General features: G+C 45.3%; 1 protein-coding gene across 1 annotated transcript; it reads left to right on the forward strand.

Moving 5' to 3' along the window:
* Nucleotides 1-1,657: 1,657 nt before the first annotated feature.
* On the forward strand, nt 1,658-19,395 carry PDIA6 (protein disulfide isomerase family A member 6). The gene is made up of 13 exons (XM_081906403.1): nt 1,658-1,814; nt 4,657-4,798; nt 6,324-6,381; nt 7,843-7,969; nt 8,599-8,705; nt 13,765-13,901; nt 14,924-15,038; nt 15,719-15,859; nt 16,100-16,184; nt 16,295-16,367; nt 16,909-17,067; nt 17,458-17,554; nt 18,899-19,395. The coding sequence occupies exons 1-13, from the start codon at nt 1,781-1,783 to the stop codon at nt 18,971-18,973; spliced, it is 1,350 nt and encodes a 449-aa protein (XP_081762529.1). The 5' UTR covers nt 1,658-1,780; the 3' UTR covers nt 18,974-19,395.
* Nucleotides 19,396-19,613: the final 218 nt, after the last annotated feature.

Consider the following 19,613-nt stretch of genomic DNA (forward strand, 5'->3'; position numbering starts at 1 on the left):
TCAGTGTCATTTCAATGCTAGGCTTGGAAACCACCCATTGATTAAGTTTATCTATTGCTTTCCCATAGAAACTGTGCTCAAAGCAACATACAGAGAAAACAGAATTAAAACAAAACTGCATAAAAACCCTAAAATGTAAACATAAAACATGTTTAATAGATCTGAAGAAAAAACTAGGAATCCATCAAGTTCTTACCATCAGGTAACGAATGCCTCTGTAAGAAGTATATAGGATTATGATGGAACATGGGCATAGCCGGGGGGGCGGGGCTGCTGCCCCCTGATCAAGTAAAACAATAGAAATACTTAACTAACTGACCAATCACGTCTATTCGGCCCCCTAACAAAAGTTCTTCTCCCCCCCCCCAACAAAGTGCTGCCCCCCTAACAAAAATCTTGGTTAAGCCCATGCGATGGAAGGCATATAAGGAAGGAGTATTTGCGGAGTGCCCTAGAAAGTAAGTTCAAGACAGAAGGAGCCACCACTGAAAAGGCTTTGGTGTGCATTGCTTGAGAACTGGGCTGAGCAAACAGAACCACAAGCAGAGAGCCCCACTGGAATGTCATAAGGTGTTAGAAGATAAACAGGGTGTTCGAAAAGGAACTATACACCTACCATATGTATTACATTGGCCAAAGGTGTAATACTTACTTTTCGAACAGCCTGTACAGTACAGTGGTACCTCGGGTCACATACGCTTCGTGTTACAGACTTCGCTAACCCAGAAATACCTCGGGTTAAGAACTTTGCTTCAGGATGAGAACAGAAATCGTGCTCCGGCAACCACATTAGCTAAAGTGGTACTTAAGAATAGTTTCAGGTTAAGAACGGACCTCTGGAACGAATTAAGTACTTAACCCGAGGTACCACTGTATATGTAATAAGGCACCTAAGGTATATAAGACCCAGGGCCATCTCACACTTTGAAAGTTCCCATGCTTCTTTGAGGCGAGGAAGCCAGTATCTGGTGCGAATGTGACAAGTACTGTGAAAATGCACCACTGCCACCCAATGCTCAAAACGTGAGGTGGGGAGCCAAGGAGTAACCCTCCTTCCTAAGGGAGTGTGACATCATCTAGAAAAGGAGATTTCCACTATAATGGAAACAAAATGAAAAAAATCCTTTCATTAGCAGCTTAGAGACCAACTAAGTTAGTTCTTGGTATGAGCTTTCATGTGCATGCACACTTCTTCAGATACTGGAAGGCATCTTTTTATGTATTTTGTTTCGACTACGGCAGACCAACACGGATACCTACCCATAACTACCACTATAATGGGATTTAGCCTCATGATTAAGAGATCTTGCAGCTGCACTTGAAGCCGACCCCAAACAAAAACAGACCAAGGAGGCGTCCTTTAACATACTGATGCCAGCAGTGATGTAGATAGGGGCTGTCGCGGGATCCAGAAACCCACAGCGTAGGGGGGACCCCACCACCACCATTGAAAAGAACCCTGCGCTTGCAGGTGGCGACGGGCGCCTTCCTCCTTCCCTTAACTCTATGGCTTAGAGGAAGCGGATCTTCGCGCCGGCTCCTCCCCCTCGCGGCTCTTCTTTTCTTTCTTTCTCCCGAACGGGGTTAGCTCCTCCCTGCCGAACCTTCTCTCGGCGGCGTTGATCCGTCCGATTCCCATTGGCTATGCAAAAGAGAGAACGTCGGGAGCGCCAATGAGCGGCGGCCACGGCTGGAATCGGCGAAGCTTTGGGTGCCCTTAACCGGAGGGGAAGTCGCAGGAGCGTGGAGAGAGAGCGCAGGAGCTTGTTAAGAGTGCAACATGGGCGCGTTCGGCGTGAGGCGGTTTCTGCTTGGTAAGGGGCGCGCGTGGGTGGTGGGGTAGGAAAGAGGTGCAGGGGCTTTAATTAATTGCAAGGTCGGGGAGGATGGGGGTATTTGCAAGCTTATTAATAGGATATGGGGGAAGCCCAGGCCTGTTGGGCGGCTGTGGTTTGGGTGGGTGGAAGAAGCCAGCTCTATTGTCCAGGCTGAAAACGGGTCGTGGTTTCTATACCGTGCCCAGAATCAATATTTTGGATCGTGGGAGTGATCAATATTTTGGATAGTGGGAGTAATCAATATTTTGGGTCGTGGGAGTGGGTGCGCCAAATTGCTTTCTTTTGAACTACGTTTTAAAATAAAGCTCAAGTATCCTTTTAGAAGAAGAGAGACGTTGCATCTTTCTCAATTTTTGCTGCTGGTTGGGGTTTCCTTAGAGCAGGAACCTAGGAAGCAGCCTAATACAGAGTCAAACCAACGGTCCGTCTAGCGCAGGCATCCCCAAACTCCACCCTCCAGGTGTTTTGGGACTACAACTCCCATCATCCCTAGCTAACAGGACCAGTGGTCAGGGGTGATGGGAATTGTAGTCCCAAAACACCTGGAGGGTGGAGTTTGGGGATGCCTGATTTAGGGCTTTGCTGTGAAAGATCATGAGTGTACTGTATTATATGCATTTTTTTGTCCCACCCTTCCTCCCAGGAGCTCTCAGGGTTGCGTACATGATTTCTCCCCATACCTGTTCATTCTTGCAACAACCCTGTGAGGTAGCTTTGGCTGATGGGTGGTCTAGAGTGAGCTTCATGGCTGAACAGGGTTTTGAACCTGGTCCTCCCTAGGCCAATACTTCAGCCCAGCCTTTCTCAACCTTGGATCCCCAGATGTTGGACTACAACTCCCATCATTGCTAGCTAGTGGGGGGGTCAGGGATGATGGGAACTGTAGTCCAACAACATCCGGGGAGCCAGATGGTTGAGAAAGGGTGCTTTAGCCAGTAGGCATGACGAATACCACATAATTGTTGCTTTGGTCCTGCTTGCACTTTCTTATTTTGATATAAGTCCTCTCAACCTCTGTGAGCCTCTTGAGCAGCAACCTTTTTCAGCTGTGGGCCAGTCTACTGTCCCTCAGACCATGTGGTGGGCCGGACTATATTTTTTTTTGGGGGGATGAACAAATTCCTACGCCCCACAATTAACGCAGAGATGCATTTTAAATAAAAGCACATGTCAAAACACCAGGCAGGCCCCACAAATAACCTAGAGATGCATTTTAAATAAAAGGACACATTCTACTCATGTAAAAACACAATGACTCCTGGACCGTCCATGGGCCGGATCCGACTCCTGGGCCTTAGCTTGCCTACCTCTGCTCTTGAGTATATATTCATTGTTAGCACAGTGTAAGTAGTCTCTCTACTCCTAAGCAAATGTAAAAATTATGAGGTGGAAGGTGTGTCATCTCAAGTCGTCAGCCTATCCAATGCGGTGATCCCTCTTAGGTATGCCAAGCTAGGCAAATACTCCTAAAAATGCAACACATAGAGCAGACATTCCAATTTTCTGTGATGAGATCTTGTTAAAAAGGGGGGTGAGATGGAAATGGCTTGATGCTACCTGCTTCTGCAAAGGCATCTCTTTTCACATGTTAAAACAGACCCTTTGCTAGTTTTAAGAATAGAAAGAACAAGGATGGTCAGTCTGCTTTCCTGTGGATAACAGCTACATGTTTAAACACACCCACACCCCACTGTTTTCTTCTGGACTCAGGTTTTGGAAGAGATTAATGCTAGCAGGCAAAGTTCTTTTAGGTTTTCATAAAATGACCTGTTGGTTGGTATATGTTGGAATGATTTGTCCATGTAGCTCACGCATGTGAAACCCATTAACTGTTTTATCCTGGAATCGTGCTCATGGGGCCAACTACAACTGCTGATGAGGAGGATTATTGGGCTGCAAACAGTTAGCCTGGACTCTAATAATACATACGTATGTAAAGACTGGATTTTTCAAAAGGGATGTGGTGCTGAACATAGAATTGTAGAGTTGGAAAGGACCCCCAAGGGATGATTCCTTGCCGTGCAGGAATCTCAACACATGGTTCCCTATCCAGTTTGAAACCATACCAGACCCTGCTTAGCTTTGCAAAAGGACTAGCAGTTTTATTGCTTAAGTCAGAAGTAGTTTTATTGCTGTCCTTTTTAAAAGAAAGAAAGGAATGTTAGGCATATTATTCTAGTAATGAACTACAGTTTTTGAGTTAACAGCCATATTTATTGGAATAAAGCCACTGCAAATGCATACTGGTGAAATGATATGTGGTGTGATAAATTGTGCCGGTTGGTGCAGTCAACACTGGAAGCAGAAGTGCCTTGAGTTCCAAGAAGCTTGAGATACAACACACATCTGTGCATGTCTGTTGTGTCTTAAGAGGATTGCAGCCTGAGCTGGAGTGAATCCAGTCTTTATAGAACCCTGACTTAGACTCCATGAAAGAATAAGCCATCAGGAGAATTATCTCTGTACAGCACCAACTATAGAATGATGTGTTGTCAGGCAGCTTACAAGACCTGCTAACCTGTAAAAGGGCACACAATGTATGTGACACAAACCAGTTGGAAGCCCCCCTTGTGCTTTGAGCTCTGGTGACTGTGGTTGTGTGAAGAGAGAGGCAGCACCAAATTAATGGCAAAGGTGGGGCATGGGTGTGTCACGTAGCCTAATAACAATTCTTCTCCTGTTGGGATTGGTGGTGCTCTCTGGCATCACTTTCCCCCCTTGCTTTAACACGCATGAATTCTCTTTGCCATAAAAGCAGCAACGGTGATGCTTGTCTCTCTGAAAGGATATTGACTTTTGTTCAAATTTTGCATTTTAGGAGTGGTAAGCTGCTCGTTCTTCCTTGCTGTCAACGGCTTATATTCTCCCAGCGACGATGTTATAGAGCTGACACCTACAAACTTCCACAAAGAGGTCATCCACAGCGACAGTTTGTGGCTCGTAGAGTTCTATGCACCATGGTGAGTAATGATTGAGCCACATCTTCTGGCGAATAATTACTGTTGGGGTGTGTTCTGTCTGCACCAACATTCACCAGCTTGGTGCTCTTGAAATGTTTTGGACCACAACTTCCATGTTGTAGTCCAAAATGTCTGAAGGGCATCAAGCTCTTATGTGTGAGTGAGGAGCAGGGCTGCAACTTTCAGTCTCCATTTTCTTGCTGCCCATGTTCCCTCAGTGGCCAGTTGCACGCCAATAACAAGTGAGAGTTGGTGTATGGGGACCTTGTCTGCTTAGAGTTCTTAGTTGCACGCAGCCAGTGCATCATATTTGCAGGGTGTGGCCAGTGGTGTTATCATTTTTCCTCCACAAATGTTGAGCATATGTATAGGTCAACAGTTGGTTTCCCCTCCTCCGAGAATGACAGCTATAATCACCCTTAGCCACTCCTCTGGAGGCTGCATATTCGCAATGGGTGGGGCACCCCATGAATACATGACATCACCCACACATAAAGCACAGAGCGCCCCCTTCCTCAGCTGATCCCTGCATTGCCTCATCCTCACTCACCTGATGAGCCAGGAGGTTTTTGATCTGCATTCTCCATCATGGCAGGGAGGGTTCTGGTCATTCTAGACCAGGCATGTCCAACTCCCAAGAGACTGCGATCTACTCCCAGTATAAAATAATTGGCAGTGATCTACCCATTGTCTTTGGAGGGAGGGAAGTGCATTTTTTAGGCAGGGGTGTTGGCCAGAGTTGTTGAGCTTTCGGGGGGGGGGCAAGACTTGTTGAGCTTTTTTTAGGGGGGGCCTGACCTGAGATGTTGAGCATTTAATGGGGGGGTGAATAAAAACACTGACTATCGCACGCAGCGCTACAGCAAACTTGTTTCCGCATTCCACAACGTTCTCTGTGTGAAAGAAGCAAGCAGAAGGTTACTGATGTTTGGGTTATTCCTTCTGAGAAGCTGAGTACAGCTGGTTTAAACTGGTTCTGTTGTCTCTTTCTGTCAAGGTCATGCCTGACTATAATAGTGAGGCCAGACGGAGCCTGGGTTTCATTCTCTCTCTTTCTATCTCTGTTTCTGTAGCCATCAAGCCTCATCATTCTTACCCCTCCTTTACCATCTGGCTTGGCATCCCCTTCAACTGGCTGCTTTTCATAGAGCTGGCCCTGCTGCCATCTCTCCTCTCAACCTTTGCAACACACCTGATTTATAAGGTGGTTGTAAATGGCGCCATCCCAGCTGCCTCTGCTGTTTTGTTTGCTCCTCCCCCCCTTTATCAACGCTAAAGACAGACACAAAAACCAGCCTGCCACATCAGCTCCTGCTGCACCCACGCTCCGTGTCTCCACTTGCCACGGACGCACTGATACCAAACTATAAAACAAATGGAAACCTGTGGTGTTGCTTGAAATTCAATGAATGTTCTTTGTGTTCCCTGTTCCTGCAAAATATTCTAAGTGGCTGGATTCCTGTGCACCTTGGATTCAAAAGAGTTCTTAAATCTGTGTGTGTGTGTTTTCTTCTTCCCCTTTAAGGTGTGGCCACTGCCAAAGACTGACACCTGAATGGAAGAAAGCTGCAACAGCACTGAAAGTGAGTAACCGCAACATGACATTTCTAGCGCAGCCTTCTGCAACCTGGTGGCATTGTCCCTGATCCCATTGGCCATGCTAGCATGGGATGATGTGGGTTGTAGTCCAAGGCATTTGGAGATTGGGAGAGGCCAGTCTGTGTTGACTGGCAGCTACTCTCCAGGGTTTTGGACAGGAGTGTTTGCAGCCCTGCCGGGGCGTGGACCTGGCAAAGCACATGCCCTACGGCACTGCTGTGGCCTTTTTCTCTCTTGGTGTTTGGAAGGTGGCTGCCTTTTGTAACACGCGTTTCTTATTTGCTTTGAACAAGCATATTGTTTTGCAATCTTCATTTTAAAGACTCGGGAGCCTTAACTCATTTTGCGATTGCAAAAGTGGCATGTGCGATGTCCTGTTTCATACAGAAGAGCTCCCTGGTTTGTAAGGGAGTATTCAAACCACAGTTTCCCGAGTCAGATGCAGCTCAACAAAACTAGGAAGTCCCCTTTGCTGCTGGGTGTGCAAGGAGAAGCGAAGGGAGTGCTTTAGCTTGTTGCTTGTTCTTGCTACAATAAACCATAATTCCTTAGAGTTGTTACATTGTCTGAAGTGGGCCACCCCCAAGACTATATGCTACTAAGCAGTGCGGTCATACCTCGGGTTACAAACGCAGAAGTACCAGAATGGGTTACTTCCGGGTTTCGGCGGTCATGCATGCACAGATGCGCTAAATCGCGCTTTGCGCATGCACAGAAGCGCTGAATCGCAACCCGTGCATGTGCAGATGTGGGTTGCGAATGTGCATCCTGCATGGATCACGTTCGCAACCCGAGTGTCCATTGTACTTTTATTTCATCTTAAATTCTTCTTACCTTGACGGCATCATTGTAGCAATACCTATATTATTGTAGATGAAGTTTCTTCAGACTCTGCCCTCCAGATGTTTTTTTTGGCCTACAACTCCCATGATCCCTAGCTAGCAGGACCAGTGGTCAGGGATGATGGGAATTGTAGTCTCAAAATATCTGGAGGGCCAAGTTTGAGGAAGCCTGTTCTAGATCTTCTCCATCATGTTATCCTGTGATCAGGATGGTTAACACTTACTAAAATTTGACCCTGTGTTTCAGAATGCAAATCCTTTCAAGACTGTCCCCATCAATGCGTCATTCCTCTGATTACATTTAAATGGAGAATCAGTTTCATACAGCTTTATTTCTCATTTTTGGAACTCGGAAAAAGTTACTCTCTTAGGAACTAGAAATAGCCCTTAATTGAAATCAGCTTTATTAATGTTCAAGGCAAGCACATGCTCTGTGTTCATGAGCAGATTCCTTGACTTACCACATTCATCTGGGCAAAGTTTAATGTGCGACATCCTACATAGAACCCTATTAACCCCTCTCAACCCCATTTTAAAGGTGGTGCTTAGTTTTCATTCTCTAATGGATCAATCCTACCTCATCTGAAAGTCTCTTTCTTGCAGGGTATTGTGAAAGTTGGAGCGGTGGATGCAGATAAACATAATTCCCTAGGTGGTCAGTATGGTGTCAGAGGATTCCCCACTATCAAGATATTTGGTGCCAACAAGAACAGACCAGAAGATTACCAAGGTACTTCTGTAAAAGTGGTGGTTTTTACTAGGATTGTTGAGTCTTATACACTTAACTCGGTGTTTCCCAAACTTGGGTCTCCAGCTGTTTTTGGACTACAACTCCCATCACCCCAGTTAGCAGGGCCAGTGGTCAGGGATGATGGGAATTGTAGTTCAAAAAAACCAAACCCAAGTTTGGGAAACACTGATTCACTGATGAGCATATTAAATGAAACTTCTTACAGCCCCGTCTTGTTTCAGGCCATGTATTGTAAAGGTAATCATCACACCTTCTCATTTTCTTATATTAAAATCGCCAGAAGTGGGCGTGGTAGTTAGGGAGTCACAGCTGAGAGAGGAAGGGGTAGCTGTTCCCTCCCCAACTGTGTTTTTTTGACCCTCCTTTATTGTAACTGGGCTTGAGAGAAGGCTGTTTTCAAGCCTACTTGCAAGGAGGCAGGATGTTCCACTGCATCTCATCTGTGACTCATTCCTTCTGGCATCTGTGCTTTCTCCCAGTGCAGCACTGCAGTTTTACTGCCTTCTTGGTGACTGTTGGAAGGCTCCATCACATCACAAGACAGTGCTGACAGAATCTGACATGGAGCCAGTCTAAACATTCCTGCCGTCTTTCTCTTACGTTCTTAGGGGGCAGGACAAGCGACGCTATCGTTGATGCTGCTTTAAGTGCCATCCGGTCAATGGTGAAAGATCGTCTTAGTGGCAGAGGAGGTGGCCAAAGCTACGGAAAACAGGTACGTCCAGGCAGAAAGAAGCAACAGATTGTTCCCTTTCGTGAATGTGTTTTCTAGGCACATCCCTCAAGCTATAATTGGAGAGCAGTTTGGTGAGGATTGGTCTGCATTTAAAAAAATAATGCATAGTGTATAAGGATTTTAATTACAGGTTTAAAAAGAATTTTTTAAAAAATAAGTCTGGGAAAGTAAGCTGTTGTAAAGTGCAAAGCAGTGCTGTGTGTTTGCCCATTTAAAACTAGAACATAATCACACGTGGCAAACTTAATGCACGCTGAGTAACTAGCAGGATTGGTCTTTGCCTGTGAAGTATTTGTGGCATATTGTATAAGTATCAAAATACAGTTTGGTGGGAAGTAGCGACAGCAGAAGGTTAAGTGGGGGAAATAAAAGTGTGTTTTGGGATCGATGGCTGGCAAAGAATGAAATAGCAGACGGGGGGCGGGAATGGAATTGAAATGCTTCTGGATCTTAGTGGCATCGCCCATTCAACGCTTGCAAGATAAAAAGTCCCATCAGTTGTCATCTTTATGGACTTTCCAAAACCAGTTATTCACCTGGGCCAGGTGGCCAAAATCGTACTCACCAGATGTTGGTGGATCACAGCTCCCCATCACCCCTGACCATCGGCCAATCTGGCTGGGGCTGGTTGGTGTTGGGAGTCCCAGCAACATGGCCGGGGGGTGGGGGGTGGAGTGGCACCACATTGGCTACCTCTAACCTATACCTTTCAAATAACTCACATGTTTTGCGATCTAGGCTTATCGTTTATGTTGTTGTTTTTTTATTTTGCATCCATTTATTTTTATTTTTTTCTATCAAAAAGAACCATTTTGTGCCGCTTTCTACAGTTCTGATACTGCCGTTTTTGTCTTAAGTGAGCCGCCTAGATAACACGGTCTCTTGGGTGGCCATATAAACCTAGTTAAAATAGACAAGAACGAAAGCAGGTTTGTAAATCAATTAAATTGTAAGGATGCCATAGAGCAGGCATGTCCAAGTAGACTGTGATCTACTACCCAGTATAAAAAAACTGGCAGTGATCTACCACACTCTCCCATTGTTATTCCTCAACTTAAACACATAATATTTGGCTGAGCGGTGGTGCTGTGGGTTAAACCACAGAGCCTAGGACTTGCCAATCAGAAGGTTGGTGGTTCGAATCCCCGTGACCAGGTGAGCTCCCATTGCTCGGTCCCTGCTCCTGCCAACCTAGCAGTTTGAAAGTATGTCAAAGTGCAAGTAGATAAATAGGTACTGCTCCGGTGGGAAAGTAAACGGCATTTCCGTGCGCTGCTCTGGTTCGCCAGAAGTGGCTTAGTCATGCTGGCCACATGACCCGGAAGCTGTATGCTGGCTCCCTCGGCCAATAAAGTGAGATGAGCACCACAACCCCAGAGTCGGCCACAACTGGACCTAATGGTCAGGGGTCCCTTTACCTTTACCTATGATAAAAAAATAATAAGAAATTATAGCAGCTTCTATGAAACCTGAAAAGTTCATTATAAATCAATATATATTTTAAAATACATGCTTGCCTCCGTTGTTAGTGTGACACCTGCCCTGGGTTTGCATTTCGTTAACCATCTGTTAGATATCAGGCAAATCCTGGGTGAGAGCCAGCTTCAGAGAATCCTTAAGGTATTTATCTGTCATGTTGGAAGGTTGCTTACTCTTCATCATTTTTAGATATGAAAATGCAGATTCATGCAAATATGTTGAACCAAAACATGAGTGTAGAATTTCACTGCATCTTCTCAAATTAGGAAATTTTTGTCTAGGCACAAACCTCCAAAATCATTTTTCTCTTGCACTGGCCTTCAGAAAAATGTCATTTTTCAGACTTAGTATCTCATTTTCAAGAGCTAGTTTGCGCAATGAGTAATTTTTACTGATAGTGACTGCAATTTCTTTTAATGTCCAAATCAGATTTGAATGGAAACGACATATACTCTACAATTGATTCAATTTTTTGGAAGTCACCAAATCTCTTTTTGAACTCCTGAATAACAGAACCAATTTTGATCACATACTTCTCTGCTTGAAAAACAAAGGCAGGATTTTTTCCTCAGGTGGTCTTGCATGTTAGGAAAAGTGATCAGAGGTATTGATTGTAAGGTCCACCATCATTAGCTTAAATTTGGTTCTGTAGGATGAAACTATGTTCATCAACTCTCTAATGCATTTATCTTTACCTTGTAGTACTAGGTTCATATCACTAAGTTTACCTGTGAAATCTGCAAGGAAAGCCAGACCAAACAACCACTCTTCAACTTCTAACTGAGCGTACTCATCTCCCCTCTCCTTCCAAAAGGATATTATTTCTTTGAACAAACTGCGAAATCTTGGCAAAAATTTGTGCCTGAGCCACCTGTGTGTAAAATTACTTCTGGTTGCCCTTCCTCAAGAGAGAGATTGAAAAGGTGCCTTTGAAGTGATTTTCCACAAATTGAATTTAAAATTTAAAAGCTATGTCCATGACATGCTTTGCGTTCAGTCTCTTGCTTTCCAGAACTTGCTGGTGAATGATACAGTGATATGCAAGGAAGTCAGGGAAATCGGCATGCTGTTGACAAAAGGCAATAAATCCATTAACCTGACCTGTCATGCCTTTTACTCCATCAGTAGTGATGGCAGCAAGGATGAAGGAAGAGAAAGAATTAAATATTTCCTGACCTGTAGTTTTTTCTCTTAAAGAAACCATACCAGGTAGTTCTTTGGTGCCGAAATCTTCGAAAATAATATGAATAAAAACTAGCATCTGAGCTGTGTCGCTGATCTCTGTAGATTCATCCACTTGGAGTAAAGAAAGCAACACAATTGGACACATCTTTCAACAGCTGTTCATTTATATTTTTACACATTTTTTCCCCATTCAGTGCGCAACCGTGTTTCTCGATGATCTTGGAAAGCAGCTGTGATCTCCTTTTTTATATTTAAAACCTTCAAAAATGATTATCAGCTATTGCAAGAAAACACTTTCACAAACACTCCCTTCGGTGAAAGGTTTGCAATTTTTAGCAATCAGGTTGCTCACCTTGAAGGATGAAATGGTTGCATTGTTAGAATGTGAGCTGGATTTAGCTAGTAATTGTTGCTGAGCAGCTAATTTTGATTTAAGTGCTTTGAGCTTGAGTTTACGTATTTCACTTTTGAGTGGAAAATCAACAGCCAATTTACTACAGTGGAGAGCATTATAGTGGCATTCCAAGTTTTTTTGGGGTAAGGACACTGAGGCGTTACAAATTAAACAACAACACTTGTCTTTCACCATCACAAAGGAATACTCAATTTCCCATTTGTCGTGAAAATGATAAGTTTTGGACTTCTTTTGGGCACTATTTTTTTTTTTTACGATAGGGCCTAGGCCTTCTGAAATAATTGATTTAAAAACTATGACTGTGCAAAGACTACACCTCAGTTTAAAGCACAAGGAATCACATCTTCTCTTTCCAGGTTTCGGAAATGAGAATGGCATGTATTGGTTCCCAAGCCAAGCAATTGCTGTTTATGGTTTTTCATCTCTGGTAAATTTCTTAAGAGACCTGTTTGCAGTCAGTGACTAGCAAATCATTATTAATAGTAATACTGGTGATGATAATATAATAATGGTGTATATAGCTTTATCGTCTTAACTCAGCAAGACAGAATGCTACCTGCTTTGGAAAGTGTGACAGCCTTTGAGCTACCAGGCACCCAGACAAGAAGGAAAACCAATTCAGCTTTTCCATCCTTCATTTGCTTCTGCGGCATCTATTTTTTTCGGTTGTGCTTAAATTCATTCCCCTTAATTTGAGAATGGAACAGTCAACTGCTCCCGCCTCCTAGAACCCCCTTATCTGTGAATGGTACAGTCCAGTTTCTTTGCCAAATCCAGACAGTGATTAACGCAGCAGAATTTGATTGGCTGGCAGATTGCTAACTGTACTCCAGTGCCATTGGTCGATGCCTCTCGCGACTCCTTCCGTGGCCGATCTGCTATTGGGCATTAGACTTCAGGAAGCGTGCCCTTCTCTCACCCCTCCGAGGTCATTCAAGTTAAATAAATAAATAAGCGTAGAAAAGGAGGCGGGTGGAGGCCTCGCAACCTAACCTGCTAGGCGGCTAGAAGAGGCTCATTTTCAGCCAATCATTGGCAGCGCTTGGTCACCCTGGCAGTCAGCCCGGAGAAATAAAACACAAGTTATTAAAGCAGGTCAGCCTTAACCATACGCATATTCTCCAGTGATAAGCATCAGTGGCGCTTGATCGACAGACATCAAAGACCTATACGCCGGGAACAAAGCCGATTTGTTTTCCTCTGAGCCAGAGCTCCTCCAATGGGGATGGCAGCAAATTAAAGGAAGCCTGCATAGCTTGGCACGGCTGCCAACTAATGGGGAATATGAGCGGGGATGGCAGTGCCGGGACTAAGAGCCAATGAGAGACTTTAAGGTGGGGGGGGGGCAAAAGTTCTCTTTCTGAGGAGGAAAGAGGACACACACACAAAATACCACCGTAGTGCGATCGACCAAAATCCATCTCACTATCTACATGTTGGACGTGTCTGCCGTAGAGTACAGTGGTACCTCGGGTTACATATGCTTCAGGTTACAGACCCCGCTAACCCAGAAATAGGGCTTCAGCTTAAGAACTTTACCTCAGGATGAAAACAGAAATCGTGCTCCCGCGGCGCAGCAGCAGGAGGCCCCATTAGCTAAAGTGGTGCTTCAGGTTAAGAACAGTTTCAAGTTAAGTACGGACCTCCGGAACAAATTAAGTACTTAACCCAAGGTACCACTATATAGACCAAGGATGGCGAACATGGCGCCTGCCAGATGATGTTAAGATTACAGTTCCCATCAGCCCTGGCCAGCATGACCAGTGGCCAAGGATGATGGGAGCTGTAGCTCAGCAACACTTGGAAGGCCCCACATTGGCTGCCCTGGCATAGACACATGCAGAGAGCGCTCCACAGACTTGTAGCTTACAATTGCAACGCCCATGTGGAGTGACTACTGCTAGATTGCGGCAAAGGCGTTCAAACTAAATTTGAGGCCTTTTGTGTTTTGAACTACAGAGCAGCCAGGAAAGCGGTGGCTCAGGCAAAAAGGATGTGATTGACCTGACGGACGACACCTTCGATAAGAACGTCTTGAACAGTGAAGATGTCTGGCTGGTAGAGTTTTATGCTCCTTGGTGCGGGCATTGCAAAAAGTAAGTGGATTGAAGGCACCGTTTACTTGCTACAGGTGCAAAGTAAGAGTCAAAGTTTCTCGGCGGGTATCTGAAATGTTTATTTAGTACTCCGGTGCAAGGACAATCCTATGTATCACATCTGCTCAGAAGTGAACCCCAATGCAGTGGAACTGAACGCATGGACAGTGTAAAGGATTGCAGCCTAAATTGCTCCTCAGCTTGTGACAGCTGAAAATGATGAACATCTTCTGCTTCCCTCATGCTGGGGTTTTCTCTCTTGATTTCAGTGCGGTCCCCTTGGTGCCAGTTACCCTCATGTTCTCCACAAACAAATCTGGAAAGCTCATATCTTACAGAGCAGGGGTGGGGAACCTGTGGCCCTTAGACATTTATGAAGTGCAACTCTTCCTCATTGCTGACCATTTGGCATGCTGGCTGGGACTCGTGGTAGAGGTGGAGTCTGACAACCTCCTGAGGGGACACCCCCTTGCTTTTACCCCTGGTTTAATCACACTCTCTTTGCAGTTGTGACAAAAGGTGCTTTAAAATAGTAAGATTTTGGATGCCGCTGCTAATTACCGTATTTTTCGCCCTATAGGACGCACTGTTCCCCCTTCAAAAATGAAGGGGAAATGTGTGTGCGTCCTATGGGGCGAATACAGGCTTCGCGGACCTCTCCGCAAGCAGCGGGAGCGCTCCCGCTGCTTGCGGAGATTTGCCTGCATGCTGAAGCCTGCCCTCACTGAGCTCAGCGCGTCCAGGCTTCGCGGACCTCTCAGCAAGCAGCGGGAGCCAGCACTGGGCTCCCACGGCTTGCAGAGAGCTGCCTGTTTGGGGTCGGGGGAAGCTCGGGTGGGCCTCCCCCGCCCCAGCCCCGCGCCTGGGGGGAAAATAATCTTTTCCCCTTTATTCCCCCCCCCCCAAAAAAACTAGGTGCGCCTTATGGGACGGTGCGTCTTATAGGGCAAAAAATACGGTAGTGGTGATCTTTAAAATAAAAGGAATGAACAAACACAAAAACCCCACCTTTCTTCCCACAGTTTAGAGCCAGAATGGGCAGCAGCTGCAACAGAAGTGAAGGAACAGACAAAGGGGAAAGTGAAATTGGCTGCTGTAGATGCTACAGTGAACCAGATGTTAGCAAGCCGCTATGGGGTGAGTTGAGCAGAGCAGTGTTCTTTTCCTCAAAATATGTGAAAGTTGTCTCGATTAGGGTTTTGCGGGGGAGTTTAAAAGATACATTATTGATAAGCACTTTGCTTCAGCAAGTTAATGTACTGCATTTTAAAACAAGCAGTGAGAGCACAGCCAGTTTTTTACATCCCATGCCAGGAATTAGTATTATTTTTTAAATGCAGGTATATGTGCTCGGGGGGGGGGGGACGTGGGTGGCGCTGTGGGTTAAACCACAGAGCCTAGGACTTGCCGATCGGAAGGTCGGCGGTTCAAATCCCCGCGACGGGGTGAGCTCCCGTTGCTCGGTCCCTGCTCCTGCCAACCTAGCAGTTCAGAAGCACATCAAAGTGCAAGTAGATAAATAGGTACCACTCCGGCGGGAAGGTAAACGGCGTTTCTGTGTGCTGCTCTGGTTCTCCAGAAGCGGCTTAGTCATGCTGGCCACATGACCCGGAAGCTGTACGCCGGCTCCCTCGGCCAGTAAAGTGAGATGAGCGCCGCAACCCCAGAGTCAGCCACGACTGGACCTAATGGGGTCCCTTTACCTATATGTGCTCGGACGTCGCTCCTGCTATGCAGGAAAGCAGCTTTATGTAGAAAGTGTGTAGCCTCTTTGTCAGGTTTGTGGCTCTGATTTGTTACTATTTGAAACCTCCCAGATCCGTGGGTTCCCGACAATAAAGGTCTTCCAGAAGGGAGAAGAGCCCGTCGATTACGAAGGTGGAAGGACAAAATCGGATATTGTTGCTCGCGCTCTAGACCTGTTCTCAGATAATGCTCCACCACCTGAACTCCTGGAGGTATTCTTGTCCTGATAATCTGATGAAATGAAGCAAACGGGCCATGTAGATCTCATCTGCACGGCCAACTCATTGTAGAATGGGATGGGACAAGGGAGCATGTCTTGGGGAGAGTGATGGAGCTAGATAAAGAAGTGCGCTTGGCCAGATTAGGCCTGTGACACAGGTTTCCCCACGCCTGCTTTAACCATTAGTAATTTCATGGGTGATGAGGCATGTGTGTGTTTCTCTCTCTCTCAGATCATCAATGAAGATGTTCTGAAACAAACTTGTGATTCTCACCAGCTATGCATCATTTCCGTCTTGCCCCATATTCTTGACACAGGTAAATAAAAGCGAGAAAAAACTTGTTGTCTCTCCCCTCCCCTCCCCCCGCAATCGTGTTTGTAATAAGTGCCTCAAACACTTTTGCCCTTCCCTGTCTTGTCATAACAGGAGCCGCAGGTAGAAACTCCTACCTGGAAGTCATGCTGAAATTGGCAGATAAATACAAAAAGAAGATGTGGGGGTAAGTCACATCAAAACGCAAAGAAGGGAAGAAATGCTGCCAGACCTGTTACTTTTTTAGTGGACGGGTCATTTGTATACTGCAAAAGAACGTGCCCCATTCAGACATGCAAAGGCAGCTATTATTATGAATGTAACACGTGGGAAAGGCAATAACTTGGTGATTGTGTATTTGCCTAGCATGTGGAAGGTCCTAGTTCAATCCCTGGCCTCTCCAGTTAGAGCCAGGAAAGTTCCCTGCCTGAAACCCAGCAGAACCTGTTGCTAGTCAGTACACTGCAAGATAGAGCAATGCTCTGACTCAGGATAAGGCAACTTCCTATGTTCAGGGGATCAGGGATTAGGAGTGGATTGTATGACTGCACACTCCAGCCAGCTTTCTCTCTCTCCCTCCCTCACCCTTGTCCTGCTTTGGTGTTCCATTTCACGAGCATTAACCAAGGTGTCGAAGCAAAGGAAGGAAAAACTAGTTTCTTAAGGCATACAGATGTGAACTGACCTTCACATACAGTGGTGGTGATGTGGGTTTTTTTGCCCCCCAGGTGGTTGTGGACGGAAGCTGGAGCTCAGTCTGATCTTGAAAACTCCTTTGGAATTGGAGGGTTTGGCTACCCAGCTATGGCAGCCATGAACGCTCGGAAGATGAAATTTGCACTGCTGAAAGGATCTTTCAGCGAGCAAGGAATTAACGAGTTCCTAAGGTACGGAAATATCTGCATACGTTTTGCTCCATTTGATGGTATCCAAACAGCAAGAACCATTTCCCCCTCGAGTTTTGGACACAAGTTGTTGTTTTGCATTGGTAGAAGAATGCTTGAAAATCATTCTTAGAGTTGCTTTTTATTTTCCCATTATATCGGAGCTAATTTTTACATGAACCCTTTAAAGGTTATGTGTGCTTGGTTTTGTGTAAACCTTCTGAGTGTGTTAGGTAACCGTTTTTTAGGTGCAGCAAATGAAACAAGGAGACCATATATTGCCCACTGGGTGGTGGAAAACAATTATGCCATCTCAGACTTGCTAATGGTTTGGTATTTTTTCACCCACTCAAAAAAACAAATTCTAAACATGACGGAACCTTCTCCTTTTAGGGAACTCTCCGTTGGTCGAGGGTCCACAGCACCTGTAGGTGGAGGGGCTTTCCCAAAAGTTAACACAGTAGAGCCATGGGACGGCAAAGATGGCGAGGTAAGAAGTGCCTTCTTGAACTGTGCGCATCAGAGCATTTTGTTTTAGTGTTTGTTTGGGGATAAACGGTGCTCTTTTGCAATCCACTCCATAGCTTGTGGTTTTGGATGGGGCGTTCTGGGGTGTCTTCCCCCAGGCTGCCTGTTACCAGATCAGATTTAATAGCATTGTAAACATCTGTTCTGTCTTCACGTAGACTATGGATAGCCAACCTGGTGCCCCCCTTTTGTTGCCAGACTACAACTCGAGCCACCTGTCACTATTGACCATGCTGTCTGCAGCTGATGGGAGTTGTCCACAACATCTGAAGGAGTACTACATTGTCTGTCATAGACTTTGCTAAAATCCCAATTCTCATTATTCATCTATAGCAGGCATATCCAACTTCCAAGAGACTGCAATCTACTCCCAGTATAAAAAAAAAACTGGCTGTGATCTACCCATTGTCATTGCCAGAAATTGTTGAGGACCACACAAGCGATCACTTTACTTAATACCATGATCGACCTGTTGGACATGTCTGATCTATAGTATTGCCACATCTCCTGCTGTTTAGCTCATCAGACCCCCCCCCCTTGAAGTCAGTCTATTTCATATTTCTTTGATTGCAGTTCTCTTTTAAAACTTTCCACCCAGTATAATCATATACTGCTATAGATGGTTTTGGCAACTTCCCTGCGTGTGATGCTCTATTAACAAAACTCTTGCAACAAACCACTGTGCTAAATAAGAGTACTCTCTCAATATACCGTATACCTGCTAACTTCAGTTTATAAATTTCTCTGGTTAGTGTTTTCTACTTGCCGATGGCATTGAGAGTGAAGCAAGTTCGCAGGAAGACTGAACCACCTTCCAATATCAAAGTTTTAATGAGCTGCATACATCTTTGTGTATGAGTGAGAGCTGTCTGTTCAAGGGCTGCCAACGTGGTGCAGTTCAGCTGTTTAGGACTACAGCTCCCATCAGCCTCAGGCAGTATAGCCAAGGGCAAGTGGATGGTTGGAGTTGTAGCCCACAATGCCATAAAGGCACCACTTTGGCTCTTCTTGCTCTAGTTAAATTGCAAAGGTTTGTCCTCTAATTTGAGGACACATTTAGAAAGGGTGTTGGTCGAGGTGCACAAACTGAAAGGTAGCTAAACCTTTGTTTTAAAGCAAAGAAGTCTCCTGCAACAATGGCTGGCATTGCTAAGAGTCTTATTTGTGTTGGCCATGTGCATTTGAGCTTCCTGTCATGGTTTGAGCACACAGTTTCTGAATTCATTCAAAGAAGCACATGGAGACACCAGTTGATGCATCTGGATACCTGTAAACTTGATTCACACTCTGCTTGGTTGCCTTATAGCTGCCAGTCGAAGAGGATATCGATCTCAGTGATGTAGATCTCGATGACTGGGATACCCAGAAGGACGAATTGTGAGAGCGGGAAGACACTTTGTTTCTTGAGAGACTTTGACGGAACATCTCTTTGCATCCCACGGATACTCCAGTGGCCTTTTTGCCGAGAGAAGCCCCCTCGGCCACCTACTGTAAGCACTGTTGCAAGTGAACTGTGTGCCTCTCAAGAAAGCCCATCTTTAAAATTCTGTGAATTTTTTTTTTTATATTGAGTAAAATTGATTGTATCCTGTGCAACAGATATTTGCGGGGGGGGGGGGCGACGCTGATCTTTCATTGAAATACTCCTGTTTTAGCTTTTCTCCAGCTGGTATGTGGTTGACCGTGACTCAAGACTTTGTTTAACTAGTTTTAAAACGTGATCTAATTCTCTCCCCCTCCCAAATCTAGGTTATGCCAGCCTTTGTTTCAATGAAAGAATAAAACAAATATTTTTGACACACAGTGTCAGTGTTGTACATTGTATGCAGCACTATCTTCTGATAAGCAGCATAGTGTTTCTGGTGTCATTACGCGGTAAGCACTTAACAGCACCAGAGGGGCTATTTTACTTAGGATACTTCAGTTTCATCTCACCTTTTTGGAGCCTTACAGGTTTACAGAAGCACCATATTCTTGAAGGTGTCCTGGGGGGGAATGTCTGTTGCAGGCATAACTCTTAA

Source organism: Podarcis melisellensis (genome assembly GCF_964234715.1).
Source record: "Podarcis melisellensis genome assembly, chromosome: 3".
NCBI lineage: Eukaryota > Metazoa > Chordata > Lepidosauria > Squamata > Lacertidae > Podarcis > Podarcis melisellensis.